Source organism: Sciurus vulgaris, assembly GCF_902686455.1.
Source record: "Sciurus vulgaris genome assembly, chromosome: 3".
NCBI lineage: Eukaryota > Metazoa > Chordata > Mammalia > Rodentia > Sciuridae > Sciurus > Sciurus vulgaris.
The window spans coordinates 52,373,387-52,390,317 of record NC_136463.1 but is presented as its reverse complement, the minus strand read 5'-3'; the positions used below and the strand labels follow the sequence as shown (position 1 = coordinate 52,390,317).

The 16,931-nt window shown below is 43.8% G+C and overlaps 2 protein-coding genes across 5 annotated transcripts in view; one reads left to right on the top strand and one right to left on the bottom strand.

The window, feature by feature from the left end:
- The window catches only part of USP43 (ubiquitin specific peptidase 43), a 66,867-nt gene that overhangs the window by 5,928 nt on the left and 44,008 nt on the right, over window positions 1–16,931 (top strand). For all 4 annotated transcript variants that reach the window (XM_079134359.1, XM_079134358.1, XM_079134361.1 and 1 more), the window contains exons 2-3: window positions 1,156–1,287; window positions 10,944–11,044. In XM_079134359.1, coding sequence (XP_078990485.1) covers window positions 1,156–1,287; window positions 10,944–11,044 — 233 coding nt within the window. The remainder of the gene's footprint in view (window positions 1–1,155; window positions 1,288–10,943; window positions 11,045–16,931) is intronic.
- On the bottom strand, window positions 1,964–2,583 carry LOC306657900 (acyl carrier protein, mitochondrial-like). Its single transcript, XM_079134371.1, is given in 3 exon segments — window positions 1,964–2,409; window positions 2,411–2,433; window positions 2,437–2,583. Coding segments are annotated over 3 exon segments (435 nt in total). The 5' UTR covers window positions 2,569–2,583; the 3' UTR covers window positions 1,964–2,129.

Here is a 16,931-nt window from a genome sequence, read left to right as displayed (position 1 = left end):
AGGATTGTCCTGGTCCCTCGCCTTACTCAGACTGGCCCCTTTGGCAGGCATAAGCAGATGACAGACCTGTTTGGTATGAATCTGGAGGCTCTGCATTCTAAGAGTGGGACAAACAGCTGTACTGCACTGTGCATGTGCATGTGTGAGACTTGCTTACACTAAGTTGCTTGGATGCTTGTACATGCAGAACAGAAATCCCTAGAAAGATGCTTCAGGAGCTGGGAGTGGCTACCTACTGGGGAGGGTCATTAGGGATAGAGAACAGTAGTGTTCCAGTACAGAACACTTTTCATTAGTGTTCTTCTTTATATTTTGAATTCTTTATTCTTAGTATGTACATCCATCACCCTTTGAAATACACTTTTCAAAAACTGGAATGTGCATTTACACAGAGAATGAGAGAATTATTACACAGTTTAAGAGAAGGACAGTGAACAAGGGGCAGGGAACATGAGGATACCAGGGCAGGAGGTCTTGCCAGTCTCGTTCATTGTGACTCAGTCCCTAGAATAGTGCCAGGCATGTGAGCAGCATTCAGGACAAATTTATTAAAGGACTAGAGGGCTGGATCAATCTTTTACTGATCAAACCACAGAAAGAGAACTTTGTGTTCTTAAATTTTCATCCATATTTGAAAGAGGCAGTAAAGGAATTATATACAGTGTGTCTTTGAGAGTCAGCTTTGCTGCCGGTGTGGTCATTCCCATGCAAGAACTAGCCGGAGCGATGGGAATGAATGATGTTAGTGTGAAATCAGAAGGAGAAAGCAGGGCGGGAAGGATGTTTGCCTGTGACAGCATGGGAATAGAACCATGGAGGGAAGGCCAGCAGAGCGTGGGACCCCAGTAATCAAAGGACCAGAGCTTCAGGGAGCACAGATGCCCATCAGATCCAAATCCTCTGACAGAGACAACACTGGGTTTCAAGGCATAGGACACATTAGTGGTCCTTCCTGGGAAGGGGCCTTCTGTACCAAGACCCTCGTACCACTTTGGAGCAGTGTTGGCAGCCAAGAACAGTTCTACCCCAGGGTTGTTTGCAAGTTGTCATCTCAGGTCAAGGCTGAAGGATGAACATTCAATAGCTTGGTGCTTCTAGGACATTCATTTGGTTGAATCAAGGTTTGAAATGAACTCTGTTTTGATTCCCTTTCAGAATGCTGTTTCCAAGTATGGCTCTCAGTTCCAAGGTAATTCTCAACATGACGCCCTGGAGTTCCTGCTCTGGTTGCTTGATCGTGTCCATGAGGACTTGGAGGGCTCGTCCCGAGGGCTGGTGTCTGAGAAGGTTGGTCACTTGCTAATCAAATCATTGCACAGAATTTTTTTTCTTCTCCCCCCCACCCCCACCCCACTTTGAATGTTTATTCAATGAGGATTCCTGCATGTTCTGGCTGCTGTATACACAGTGCTGTTCTCTGCTTCCTTCTTGGAGCTCTTGTTTGTTTTAGACAAGGCATTTCTTCCCGTTGCAGTATTTCTCATCCTCCTTAAGCCCAGTGAGGTAGTGTTTAGGGTTTCATTTTGAATCTTAATTTGAAAATGAAAAGAATATGTTTTTGGTCTGTATTCTTCACATTCGTCTGGAGGTTGAGTGCCATTCCTCATTTGCCATTTCAGTTCTACCATTGCTTTCTCGGTTACATATCCCACTGTGCAGCAGTTCCTAACCTTTTTTTCTGAAGATGCAGGATGGATGAGGTTTACACATGTGTCTTTAGCATTTGGAGTTTTGATGAAACCTCAGACCTTTGGAAGGAGGAAAGCATTACACTAATTTATAATAGCCACAGTTAATTGATACATCAGCTATGTTCTTTATGGATTTTGCTAAATAAAGATCAATAATGGCTTGTGCTTTAGAGCTATCCCTTTTTCACTTAAGTAAAAGTGAGTGAAGTTAAATCATGAGTGAGCAAAGTTATTGTAACAGTATTTTTTTTTTTTTTGGTTTTTGTTTTTTGTTTTATAGATTTATTTTCAAAGGGCAATACACTTAGAGAAGTTAAATACAAGTCCAGGAGAACTGCTCTGTCAAAGTCAGTGGTGATGCCAGAATGGGTTCTCACTTCCACACACTCACCAGGATCATCTGAATCCTCTCTTGGTGAGGAAAAGGGGTCTGATACTTTATTCATATACATCCTTCTTATCTGCAATGTAATCAACAATTTCTTGTGGACACATTAACTTTTCTGCATCTATATCAGGAATTTCAAACCCAAATTCATCTTCCATGGCCATGATAATCTCTGCTTGGTCCAAACTGTCTAAGCCCAGGTCTTTCATAAAATGGGAATTTACCGAAAGCTTTTCTGGATCAATCTTGTCATAGAGTTTCAGGACATACAAAACACGGTCCTTGATTCCCTCTAACGTCAAAGGAGGTGTGTCACTATACTGGCGGCACTACTGTGTAACTCTCTGGAACCTGCTAGAGCACTAAGGCCGGCTGCGTAGTCCGGTCTCGTCGGTTCCCCGCGGGACACAAAACGGTGCTGAGCAGCCGGGCCAGGGCCAGTGCGGGGACCTGGGGCAGCTGTGCGAAGGCCGCAGGCGGAAAGGACATGAGCCGCCATGGCTGCGCCGACCCAGGATGCACTGCGCCGTAACAATATTCTTGAATGTGCACACTTGTAATCTCAGCAGCTTGGAGGCTGAGGCAGGAGGATCACAAGTTCAAAGACAGCCTCAGCAACTTAGCAAGGCCCTAAGCAACTCAGAGACCCTGTCTCAAAATAAAAAAAATTAAACGGACTGTGGATGTGGCTTAGTCAATAAGTGTCTTTGGATTCAATTCCTGGTGCCAAAAAGGGAAAAAAAAAAAAAAAATTCTTGAATAATCTGCTGTCATTTAAAAAGATGTTTCACGAGCTGTGGCAACTAATCGAGTACATATTACACAACTGATCCAGACATAGCTAGGAGAACTGCTTTATTAATTTTGCTTTGTTTTGCTTTAAATCGGGACATTTGATTCCTAACCCTCTCTTGAATAATTTAAAAGTCACAGAAAGCATTTTGATGGTTCAGCCCCAGTTTCCCATCCCTTCATCATTTGCTTAGAGCCCATCATTTTGGATTAATAAAGAATGAAGGGCCCAGGGAGCTCAGGCTTTTATTCTTTTTAAAACTTGTGCACATAGGTAACTATTCTTTTTCTGAATTTTTCTTTTAAATGTTAAGGTGTGTCTGGCATGGTGGCTCATGCCTGTAATCCCAGCAACTTGGGAGCCTGAGGCAGGAGGATTGAAAGTTCAGCCTCAGCAACTTAGTGAGACCCTGCCTAAAAATAAAAAGGACTGAGGATGTTGCTCAGGGGTAGAGTGCCCCTGGGTTCAGTCCTCAATACATAATAAGTACTAAATAAAATGTCCATGTGCAACTTGGTCATTTATGTATATCCCCTGTATTAGAGAGGTTGGGTCACTTTCTCAAAGTCACCCAATCAAAGGGGCAGAATCAAGAGTCTAGCTCAAGGGAATCTATCTTAAAATTCTGTTGTTTTAAAAAATAATCACCCTAGTGACCTCCACTCTCCAAAAACATAGCCAATAATTACCCCAACAAAGCCTAGGAGAAACATATACTCCAAGGTTAATGGTAGTTTCCGTGGGCTGTGGGTAATGGGTGATTTTTTTTATTTACGATGATTTTCTGTTTATCTTATTCAAACTCTTTTAGTTGCAAGTGATAGAAATGTAACTTTATCCAACTTAAGGAAAGGCATTTGTCGCCTTTTATAACCTGCAAGTCCAAGGGTTCAAGTGGCTTCAGGTAGGACTGGCTCCAAGGACTCAGACAATGTTGCCAGGTCTTTGACACACTAACTTGTCTCTGGCTTCAGTCTCACACTGGCTCTGCCTCCATAGCTCTTCTGCAAGGCTCAGATAGTCTTTAGAGCCTGGGATTCCAGAGAAAGCCCAGGGAAGAGTGGATTGCCCCAGCGTGGTTCCCAGGGCCATTCCTGGGCATGTGGCCAGAAGAATGGGATATTCTGAATGGGCACACTTGGGTCACATGCCTGTGGGGGTGAATGTGGGCCAAGGAGGGCTTTTATAGGATCACAATTTTTTCTCCTCAAAGAATAGAATGCTTAACAGATAAACATATGTCCACTACCTTGTAGATTCTGTAAGTTCATAGCTGTATTAGTCAGCTTTTTCACTACTGTGACTAAAAGTCTGACCATAGCAATTTTAGAGGAGGAAAAAATTTATTTGGGGCTCACAAGTTTCAGAGGTTTTAGTCCATAGACAGCAGGCTCCACTTCATGGGCTGCACATCATGACAGAAGAGTATGGTGGAGGGAAGTGGTTCATATGGGGAAGCAGAGAGAGATTCTACTTGCTAGATATAATATACCCCAAAGGCGTGCTCCCAGTGACCCAGCTCCTCCAGCCACACCCTACCCGCCCTCAGTTATCACTCAGTTAAAACCCATCAGGGGATTAATTCACTGATTGGGTATTAAAGCTCTCATACCCAATCATTTCTCCTCCAACACTGTCTTGCATTGTTTCACACATGAGCTTTTGGGGGACACCTCACACCTAAACCATAACAATAGCAAACACATTTTGAAATCAGAATTGATATATATATTTATACATGTGCATATGTATATATAAATACACTGTTCTTTCTATGCCAGAAGTCTTACTTGGTGCTTTTGTGACTTCCATTCCATTACTACCTGGCTCATAGTAGATAATCGGTAGACTTTGAATTAAAATAGTTATCATGCTTAATATTTATAAGGATAACTCTACAGTTAATAGAGATTTAGGTTAAGTAAGTTGTCCAGGGTCACCTATACTTGGTGGAAATAGAGTTGAACCTGGATCCATCTATTTCAAGTCCATTGCATTGAATCCGTTTTCTTAAAGCTGTGTCTCACATCTCCTTAGTTCCCTGCTTGGGGGAAAGAGGAGACTTTGGGAAAGGTGGTCCCTCTTTCTTTTATCTTGTTTTCCCACTCCCCTCCCAATGGCTATTCGAGAGTGTTCTTTCTACCTAGAAAAGTAGGTGAGGAAAGGTCAGCTGTGTTAGCTTCCTGTTACTGTAACAAAACATCTGAGATAATCAATTTATAAAGAGGAAAGGTTATTTTGGCTCATAGTTTTGGAGGTTTCAGTCCCATGGGCAGGTAGAACCCATTGCTTTTGTGCCTGTGGAGAAGCAGCTGGGAGCATGTGGTGGAATAAGCTGCTCGCTCATGGTGGCCAGGAAGGTAAAGGGAGATAAGAAGATTCTGGATTCCCATAGTCCTCTTTGAGGGCAGCGCCCTCAATGACCTAAGGTCTCCACTAGGGCCCTCTTCTTAAATGTTCCTCCACCTCCTAATAGCAATAAGCTGGGGACCAAGCCTTTAATGCACAGGCCTTTGAAGGATATTCTAGATCCAAACTATAGGAACAGACTTCCAAATTCCCTTTCATTTTTCTTCTTCTGTCCTTGGTAACAGGAAAAGTCACTGGGCTTAAGAAGATCACGGAGAGGTTAAGTAACTTGCCCAAGTTACATAGCTAATAAATGGGAGAGCCGGAAGGACCTGAATCTAGGAAATGCAGCACCATACAAGGGTTTCTTAACCTCAGCACTTTTCACATTTTAGGTCAGATAAATCTTTGGTCGGGTGTGTGCCTGATGGGTTCATTGTAGCATTTGTGATGTCCCTACCTACTAGATGCCCTTGGTAATCCCCAGTTGTGATAACCAAAAAAAGGTCTCCAGACATTGTCAAATATACCCCCGGAAGGGGGCAAAATCTCCTCCCCCACCAGTTGAGAAGCCCTGCCCTAGAACCTCTGTTCCTACCCGGTGCACCATCCCAAAACTGTCCTTAAGAGATTGTTGAGTTTATTTAAGCCAAGAGGGCATGCCAACAATTCCTTTCCATAACTTCAGGACTTCTAGTGAAGGCAGACCTATTTGGTCTCCCAACCTCCTCCTTATTTTGGGATGAAGGAGGTGCTGGGGATTGAACTCTGATGCTTGCTAGGCAAGTGCTCTGAGCCATACCTCCAGCCCCCAACTCTAATATGTCCCCCTACTATATTCTCTATAATGCAGCCAGATCTCCTCAGAGGAAATTGGATTATGTCACTCCCCTGCTTTGTATGGCACTTGGAATCTAGACTCCCATCTGACCAGCCTGCCAACTGCTCAACATGATTCCAGCCCCTCAGCCCCTCTGGCTCACTGTCCTGGATCACATCTGCTGCTTTCTGTCCCTTAGTGGGCCCCGCATATTAGGAGCATGGCATTCCCCAGGCAGGACCAGGGTGTGGCTGTGGTCAGAGAGAGGAGCTTACCCAGTCCTTACTGTGACCCAGTGAAACCAGAAAGCATCTTTTTCTCTTCTTGTGGTCATGTCAAAGCTGTTCTGAAATTTGCTCTCTGGAAATAGGGCTGCCCGAGGAAGCCTAACTGTATTTGCTTGAAGTTAGAGAGCAGAGCTGTTGGGATTATTTGGCATGAAACTTCATTTTCCCTTTTGGAGAAGGAAAGCTGGCGTGCTCTGTGTAACTCTGAATGATCTTTTCTTTTTGAAGTTATTTTTGTTTTGAGGACATAGGAAAGCCATATAGCTAGATTTATTTGTAACTGAAATAGAAAACATAAGGACCCCTTTCTTTTCCATTACTTTAACATTTCTCAAATGTTTTCATCCTCCAAAAAGGTATATTTTTACTACCCTATCAACACCAATACATCAGAAATCTTTGTGGCCATTTGTTTTCCAGAAAATGCCATTTTTGTAGAATAAAGGAGGTGATGTAGTTGGGGAGAGAGCCGGCAAGCTAACACATATTAAGCATCTACAGTGTGCTAGGCAAAAGGCACATGCTATCTCTTGAGTGTCACAAGAGCTGCTTGATGTTGAGGGAGTGCTATTTCTTGTAGGTGTAGAATGAAGCTTTGAGAGATGCCCAGGGTCACTTGGCTGCAGAGCCATGTACATGACCTCATAGTCCATGCTTCATGGGTGACTTTGTGCTGCCTCTCACCTGGCCTTGCTCAGGATTTTCTTTCCAGACCCGATCCCTGCTGATCCAATCCATAGCTACTCCCGATGACTTATGTTGTCACCTGTGAAGGAGCATCCTGTGCTATTTTGAGCTTTTTGGTTGTAAAGAATTCAGCCCACTTGAGCTGACTCAAGGAGGGAACTTAAGAGATGGCCAAGAAGGAACAAGCAGAAGGCTGAAAAACAGGCTGGAAGCAGTCAAGAATCAGACTGCTCTGGGACAGTGAGGGTGTCTCAGTAGCAGAAACTGCTCTCCGCTCTCCTGCCTGGACCCAACTGCTAGAGGGAACGTGTTCAGCCCTCTGGTCACTTTACCCATGATCCACGCTCAGGGCAGGAACAGCTCATCAGTGCTTGGGTTGTAGATTCTGTTCCTATGTGAGCAGGATCCCTGAGGGAAAGAACCTTCCTCACCCAGGGACTAGATTCGGGGTCCCAAGAGGGGTACTACAGCTGAAGGAGGAGGAGGAGAGAGTCCCTGGCAGCCCAAGCACCACAGTGTCCCTGCTGGTCCAGGGGCCTTCATCTGTTTGACATCTCTACCTGGGTGTTGAGTGACCCTCAAACTCCACGTGTCCTTCCCAAGCCTGCTTCTCCTTTTGACTTTCCTACTTCCATTAATGGAACCAATGTTCCCCATGGGGTGCTGGATTGCAACCCTGGAGCTGCTCGAGTTTACCCGCTTCCTCCTCCCTCTGCTCAGGTGCTGGGTTATGAGCTGGGCACACAGGGTGTGTTGAATCCACCCTTCCTTTCCTCTTCATGGCTCCTGCTCTAGATCACCTGGTTGTTACCTGTACCCTGAGCTTCCTGTTTGCCTGGGAATGGCTGTCAAGTTAAAGCATCTCTCCAAGTATGTATTTAAAACCATCAGAGACTCCACATTGTTACAGCCACCTCGTACACTGTATGTGTGTGTGTGTGTGTGTAACCTAAATAATATATGTAAATAAAATATATATTCTTTAAATCCTCAAAACAGGCCTGTCAGATTGGTTATCATGATCCTTTTCTTTTTCCTTTTTTTTTTTTTTTTTTTTGGGTGCTGGGGATCGAACCCAGGGCCTTGTGCTTACAAGGCAAGCTCTCTACCGACTGAGCTATCTCCCCAGCCCCCATGATCCTTTTTTTTTACAGTTGGAAAGTTGGTGTGGTCTGTGTTTCCCAAAAGTTCATGTGTTGGAAACAATCCACAAATTCATATGTTAATGGATTTGGAAGTTGGGCCTTTGGAAGATAATAAAGATTAGATGAGGTCATGAGGATGGGTCCTCATGATGATATTTATGGCTTTAGAAGAAGAGGAAGAATGACCCAAGTGAGTAAAAGACCTTGGAATGCCCTTCATTGTGTTTTGATATGGCAAGAAGGCCCTCACCAGAGGACAATGCTGTACTTTGAGACATACCAGCTTCTACAACTATGAGCTAAATAAACCCCAATTCTTTATAAACCATCCAACCTTGGGTACTTTGTTAGAGCAACAGAAAATGGACTCAATGGAGCAAATAAGAGTAACTTTTAAGTGGATCGGAGATGTTGAGTAACTCTTAACAGTCAAGTACCAGTGCAGGGATTTTGAATCCAGTATTCTGACTTCTGAGTTTATATTCCTTTTTTGGTACTGGGGATTGAACCCAGGGGTACTTTACCACTGAGCTACATCCCCTGCCCTTTTTATTTTTTATTTGGAGAAAGGGTCTCACTGAGTTGCGTAGAGCCTTGCCAAGTTTGATCTCAAACTTGGTGGTCCTCCTGCCTCAGTCTCCTGAGTCACTGAGACTGTAGGCATGTACCATGATGCCCCGATTTTGAGTCAATATTCTTGAACTCGGTCTTTACTCTTTACTGAAGTATGTGCACAGTCTATCTCAGGCATTGAAGACCTCACCAATGTGGGCACCAGACTCATTCTTTAGCTGTTTTCTACTTCCCTTTGCACATCCTGTATTTAGTCAAACTGACCACAATGAAATATTGGGACAAATAACAACGACTGTCCTGAGTGTTTGTCACTTACTTGTTCCAATAGTTTATTATGAAAAATTTCATAACATTGAAATGTTGGATTAATTATACAGTGAACACTCACACCTACCACATGGAACCTGCAATTTACATTTTACTAAGTCTACTTTAAAACACATTTACCCATCTGCTTATCTTTCTTTTATAGCTTATTTTCTGATGCACTTTGAAGTGAATTGTGCACATCAGCCCACTTTACCCCAGGTATTTCACATGTATTCCTTCATCCTTAGCTTTCGAAAATCCTTCAATAGTCGTCTCAAATTCCACCCAGGGCTTCCCCTGCTGCTCGCCGCCTGTAGGTTCTGCTAATGAATGTTCTTTCTCTATGGGGGATGATATCCCACAAGCACTGAAGGCCCCAAAGCACCAAAAATGATGCTCAGATAGTCATACAGTACGTAGGCACATGCACAGTTTACCTGTGATTTCCTGGTTTCAGGGTGGGGGTGTTTAGGAAAAAAGTCTAAGAAGACTCCTCGAGGGGAGCCCTGATGAAAAGTTGAATTACACTGATCTAGGGCATCTTTTATGGTGGCCTTATGGATGCTCTTATAGGTTAATATTATATCTTAAACAATTAGCTTTAGAGTAGGGGTGGTTTTGGTTGTTGGATTGCCTTAGGGACAGATCTTTCAGGGACAGTGATTTTTGCATAGCATGGCTTTAATAAATAATTGTGTCTCACGTGTTGTAGGGAGTAATTATACAAGAGGTTAAAAATAAATTTAGGGAAACTAGGAGCTTGGGGTAATTCATATCAGGAATGGTAGGAGTCCAGAGGAAGTTGGTGGCATTGGGGCAGGCAGAAGCCCCAAGGTCAGATAGCTAGAAAATGATGCCCCATGATGCCAGATACAAATATCTCCATCCTATAAATCTTATTTTATATGGTAAAGACTCTGCAGATGTGATTAAGTTAAGGATGTTGAGATGGGAGTGATTAACCTGGATTATCCAGATTGACCTTTAGTGCAATATTAAGTATTCTGATAAAAAAAGACAGTGATTGGAGACATGTAGAGGAGAAAGCAGTGGGAAGACACAACCAAGAGAGATTCAAAGAGGGTAATCTCGAAGACCAGAGTGACACAGCCATAGCTAAGGAATTCTAGTGGTCACCCATAGTTGGAAAAAGCCAGGAGTGGATTCTCCCCAGAGTGTGTGTGGGGGCCGGGAAGGGAGTATGGGCCTGCCAACATCTTGATTTTGGCCCATTGATACTGATTTTGGAGGTCCACTCACAAGAACTGTGGGAAAATAAATTTGTTGTTTGAAGCTACCAGTTTGTGATAATTTGTTATAGCAGCCACAGGAAACTAATACACAAGGGAGTGCAAAGAGGTACCTGGCAGAACTGATGATATATGTGAAGTGAAGGAAGCTGTGTATCAAATTACAAAATTCAAAGCCTGCTTCCTCTGCAGGAAACTGGTTTGTTGGAAAATGTGGACAGGCAAGTTTAGTAGGTGGAAAATGGAGAGATATGGTGTGGATGTGTTAGAGTGATGGACACCCACCCAGGTGAAATGTACAAGGGGCATCTAGTCATCAAGACCCCAGCAGGATGGAGGTAAAGACCCAGCCATCCATCCTGAGGGAGGAGTTGAGGCTGGCAGGTATGAGTGAGCGTTTGCTAGGATTTGTGCTTCTGTCTTGCTCATCCAGTATACACATGCTGTCTTAGGGATTTGGGGAGATTGAGGGATTGGGAGAGCATTGAGTGATGCTAAAGGCAGCATTGAAGCACAAGAGTCCACAGAGGCTCAGAAAGGGATGATGTGAACCCAGGATAGAGAAAGGGTCTGATCTCCGAAGTGGTCATGTGACAGGTGGTCCTGGGGATTGCTCTCATTTTGTATTCTTTCTTCCTTTCTTTTCAGCTGCCACCAGAAGCCAGTGAACCCTCTGAGAACTTGTCCTCATCAGCCCAACTTTCTCTAGGCCAAAGTTTTGTGCAAAGCCACTTTCAAGCACAGTACAGGTAAGATCAGGGCTCAGCAAACTGGCTTGCTGGTAACCGCTCTCCCCTGGTCATTTGACCCTGAGATTACAAAGGAAAAAAACCCCATAAAAACCTTCTCTTTCCTTTGTTAAACCCCAATTAGTCACCACTCTTGTTGTCTCCGACCTTCAATATTTCTTCTTTTCCTTCTTCCCAGTTTCCAGGCCTTCTACCTCCCCTTGAAGGAGAGGTGATAGAGGGCGAATCTATAGAGGATGAATGTGGAGGCCGGGATCTCACTAGTGAGCACTCACCCCAAAGCTGGGGAGATCCTTCCTCTTTGCTCTTTACGGCCAGAGAGCCCAGTTGAACAAGTCATTCCGAGTTCAAGAGTTCCCAGTATTATGGAGGGTATAAAAATAGATAAATTACATAGCCTTTTAGTTCAAAAAGCATGTGCTGCTCTTGGGAATTTTTATATGAAAGTATAGATATCCAACACAGGCAGATTATTTTCAAGTATTACAACACTTATTGCTGTGATAGGTCAGAGAGGAGACCCCACCCTGCCTCCGGGTCTTAGTGGAGCATGCCCGTTGGTGGGTTCTGAAGGATGAATAAGGAGCCAGTGGGTGGGGAGGGAACAGATTCAACAAGAATGAGTCAAGCTTAAAGGTGGGAGTGGGCACAGTGATCAGGATTTAGGGGAAACCATTAGTTACAGGAAAGCTTTGGGTGAGATGCTTGCTGGTGTGTATGTATGTGTGCACGTGTACATGTGCGTGTTTATTTATTTTTAAATATCAGTACTTAGGCCAGGTGTGGTTTGTGCACACCTGTATTCCCAGCAGCTTGGGAGGCTGAGGCAGGAGGATCAAGAGTTTAAAGCCAGCCTCAGGAACGGCAAGGTGCTAAGCAACTCAGTGAGAACCTGTCTCTAAATAAAATACAAAATAGGGCTGGGGATGTGGCTCAGTGGTCAAGCGCCCCTGAGTTCAGTCCCTGTAAACAAAAAAGAAAAATCAATCCTTAAACTTTATTTTTAAATGATACATAAAACATACCAATCGTGCTTATTAATGGGCATACCATGTCATGTTTTCATATGTGTGAACACTGTGCAGTCTTTAAATCAGGTTAAACGTATTTCTTCAAACACTTATCATTTCTTTATGGTGAAACTTTAAAAATCCTTTGTTTTAGCTTTTTGAAATATATAGCAAATTTTTACTATCCATAGTCACCCTACTGTGCAATAGCACCCCAGAGGTGCTGCTCCTTCAAAGGGTAACTTAGTAATGATGGAGCAACCTGATCAACCTTTCCCCATCTTTGCCTCTTTCCTACTCTCTCAGCTTCTGGTAACCTCCTTTTGACTCTCAACTTCTATGAGATCAACTTTTTTAGAGTCTGTATATGTTTATATATAATTTTAAAATATGCACGCACATACACACACACTTTTTTTGGTACTGGGGGAATGAACCAAGAAATGCTCTACCATTGAGTTATATCCCCAGCCATTTTTATTTTTTATTTTGAAACGGAGTCTTGTTAACTTGCCTAGGCTGGCCTGGAACTTGTGATCTTCCTGCCTCAGCCTTCCGAATCGCTGAGATTACAGGTGTGCACCACAGCATTTGGTTTTTAACTTATATGTATATGTAATAGTATTTATCAGATATTATATAAAATCTAGGAAATATAAGTGATATAATACAGATATAATATATTACACAATACAAATGTATATTTATAATATATGGAATATATAAAATAATGTATATTTTGTGCTGTTACATTTATATAATATATTAATTTTGCAGTGCTGGGATTGAACCCAGGGCTTTATGCATGCTAGGCAAGTGCTCTACCACTGAGCTGTATACATTCTTGTGTATGTAAATATACTTATATGGGTAAAATACGCTTTGTATTTAATCCTGTGAGACTACAGGCGGTGAGTGCTGTGACCTGGGAGGTGGGGCTTTTTGCACATAGTCACAGTAAGTGGCATAGCCGGCATCTGTCTTCTGTCATTCCCTGAAGCGTGAGCCCTGCCTTTGCTTTCTTTGTAATTCTTCCTCTTCCATTGCTTTTCCTTCTCACCTTGATTGTTCATTGTGATTTTCTGTGATTTTCATTGCACAGAAGCTGGGCTATCTTGTCTTCTATTATGGATACCAAAACCTTAAAACATTTTTTCCCTTCTGGAGGTTGCAATAAATCATTTCAAAGCAGAGCTTTTCTCAGGATTCTTCTGGATTGACAGTCCCTGTCCTGTTGTTTTTCTTCTTTTAATTACTTTTCTTTAAACAAGGTGACAGCTGGGGAGATAGCTCAGTTGGTAGAGTGCTTGTGCACAAGGCCCTGGGTTCAATCCCCAGCACCGCAAAAAAAAAAAAAAAAAAAAAAAAAAAAGATCTACACTAAACAAGGTGACACCCGCTCAGTCTTACAGAATCTTCCAACCTACAATGATTTGCTTCCATACTTCTGGGGGATTGTATTCTTCGTATGTGATCAGGAGGAGGTCACTTAAAACTGCCAGAAACTAACTGGCTTTAGGATTTAAATTATATTCCTTGATCACTGATAAATATGATAGGATCACCATCTTGGAGGGTGTTTGTGTATTAGGAAGGCCAAAGACTCAGTAGAGCACTTTGCAGGCACCCCAGACTCATAGCACGTGAGAAGTTGAGGTTCTCTACCTCACCAGGGAGGGAGGAACCAGTATGGCGGGGGAGGGGGGGGAGGAAGGGGGGAGGGGCAATGACATACCATGCTGGGTTGCTGGAACATGGGGTGACAGAAATCCCTTCTAAATGAGCCTAAATTTCATTGCTGGGCTTGAAGGAAGGCCAGCTCCTTCCCTGAGAGGTGAGGAGACCCTCCAGGAGGTACGCAGAGAGCAAACCTAGATTTCATGCCTGTGGACCTTGAAAGCTCCTAGCCATGACAAGGCATCTGTCTTATCCTCAGGTGTCCAAAGCAGAGGTTGCCAGAAACAAAAATAAAGAGACAGAAGAAAAAAGAATAGAGGGAGAGAAAGAAGACATTGAGGAGGGAAAGGGGGAGACTCGGGAGAATCTGTGGTGGAGAGTGGGGAGGTGTCCCATTCGTTGGTGTCCTTGTAGCACAAATGAACCCAGTTGCTTTCTCACTTTGTTTTCTCTACCCTTGTTCCCTCATGTCCATGTATACACTTTTTTTCTTTCTATTACATGTTCAAGTGCTTACTGCTGTGCTTGACCCAGTGAATACCATGAGGACTATAACTCCTTGTCCGGGAGAGAAATAGTAACCAAATATATATATAGTTGACTTTCTGTATTCATGGGTTCTGTATTCACATAGCCAACCAACTGAGGGTAAAAATATTAGGAAAAAAGTCACACCTGGCCAAGTGGTGGTACATGCCTCTAATCCTAGCTATTTGGGAGGCTGAGGTAGAGAGGATCACAAATTTGAGGCCAACCCAGGCAACCTAGCAATACCCTGTCTCAAAGTAAAACAAACAAATAAATAAAAAGGGATGGGAATACCACTCAGTGGTAACAGGCCCCTGGGTTTGATCCCTAGGACCCCCCACCCCCCAAATTTTGCATCTGTATTGAACATATACAGACTTTTTCCTTGTCATTATTTCCTAAATGATATGGTAGAACTTTTATATTGTATTAGGTGTGATAAGTCATCTAGAGAGGATTTAAAGTGTGTGGGAAGATGTGTGTAGGTTCTGTGCAAATACTATTCCCTTTTATGTGAGGGACAGGAGCATGTGCGGAATTTGGTTTCTGCAGGGGTCCTTGGACCAATCCTGAGGATATGTGGGATGGCTGTTCCCATTCTCTAGATGTTTCATGGGTGCCCTACTGTGTGCCTGGTTCTCTTCTAGGTGCTGTGAACAACACCCAGCCCCTGTTCCCATGGAGCTCACATTCTACTGGGGCAACATTAGACAATACACAAGTCAACCAACAACCTCAGAGAATGACAGGGAGTAACTTGGGAGGTGGGGAGGCAGCCAGCATTAGATAGGTGATCACCAAAGCTTCTTTTCAGAGGGACATTTGAGCCTAGAGTTGGGTGAAAGGAGTCCACCATTCGAGTAACGGGGGACAGGGCATTCCAGACAGAGGCAAAGGCAAAGGGGAGTGATCTTGGCAAGTTCAAGAGGTAGAAAGGCCAATGTGACTGCCAAGTGGTGAGAGAGCAGGAGATGGGGCCAGGGAGGTGGGCAAGGCAGGGTTTTAGTCCATGTGTGGGTTTCAGTCCAAAGGACACAGGAAGCCAGGTGTGGTGGCACATACCTGTAATCCCAGCTCCTTAGGAGACTGAGGCAGGAGGATACCAAGTTCAAGGCCAGCCTCAGCAACTTAGTGAGATGTTCAGCAACTTAGAAAGACCTACTCTAAAAATAAAAAAGGGCTGGGGATGCAGCTCAATGGCAGAGCATCCCTGGGTTCAATCCCCAATACCCAGCAGGTAGGAGGCAGGGACACACAGAAAGCTGCTGCATAGGTTAAAGCAGGTTGTACTCTAGTTCATCATTTTAAGAGGTGACTCGGTTGCTATGGCAATGGAGGGAGGTGATAGTGGAAGCTGGATTTGATGTTGCCATAGTCATCTCAGTGGGGGATGAGGGTGCTTGGAACCATGGAGGTAGCAATGGAGATGGAAGGAGGCAGCTGGGTTTGGGCTGTGTTTTGGATGTTGTCACCAAGGCTTGCTCATGGGCTTAGGGCTGTGGGGTGAAGGGACTGAGGAAATACGGGCATCTAGGGTGACTCCAGGGCTTTTGTAGAATTTTACCTGGTGAGTGCTCCGGAGGGTGCTTTAAAGTACATGTCATCAGTGCCCAGCTTGGTGTGGATGAATCGGGAGATTCCTGAGCAAGGGACATTTGAGCTGATCAGATATTAAGGACTAGCAGTGTCTTAGGTAGATTTCTGTCCTTTAGGATGATGAGTAAGACTTCTGGTGTGGGTGCTAAAAATGGACTGGTGACAGCTAAAAATACTCGCTTTGTGCTGGAGAGTCTTTAGTAAAGTGTCATTAGAGGCCCTATCCAGGTGAGGACTTTTGAGGTCTGAGAAGTGACTTTCTGCAGCAGTGGGGGTGGGGACAATTGGTGGCCTTGGACAGTTGGCACCTGCTGCTCCTTGTCTGTTCCCATGCAGGCGGGTGGGCTAGGATGCTATCAACCTTCCTTATGGAATTGTGTGAAATTGGGAATAGATGTGGAATTATGGAGAAATTCACAGGCCTCTGCACACTGAGGTTCTCCCTTTTCTGTTTTCCATTAAGTCTTTTTTTTTTTTTTTAAATACTGGGTCTCTACCCCGGGCCTTCATATATGCTAGGCAAGCACTCTACCACTGAGCTACACCCCCAGCCCCCTGAAACCCTTTTTAAGGGGCTGGTTTTTGATGTGGGCTGGAGGAGAGAAGAGGGAATAGAGTGCTGGAGGTTATGGGCTACAGGAAAAATATAGTTGGTGCAATGTTGGAGTCTTCTCTAGAGCAGGGATTGTGCATGTGTGCGTTCCATAGTCTTCCTATCGTTAATAGACTTTATTTCCAGAAAATCTAATCTGTTGTTCCTATTTCAGGCAACATTCCCTTTTAGGCAGAGTATATTTTTAATTAAATTAATTAATTAATTAATTTTTGGCACTGAGGATCGAACCCTGAGCTACATCCCCAGTCCTTTTTATTTTTAATTTTGAGTCAGTCTTACTAAGTTCCTAGGCCTGGCCTGAAACTTGTGATGCTCCTGCTCAGTCTCCCATAACTGGGATTACAGGTGTGTGTCACCATGCCAAGCTAGGCAGAGTATAGTTTTAAAACAATTTGACAAGGACAATGAATGCCATAGGGAAATAGGTTCCTGAACATTGAAGGGCAGTGGCAATTTTCTG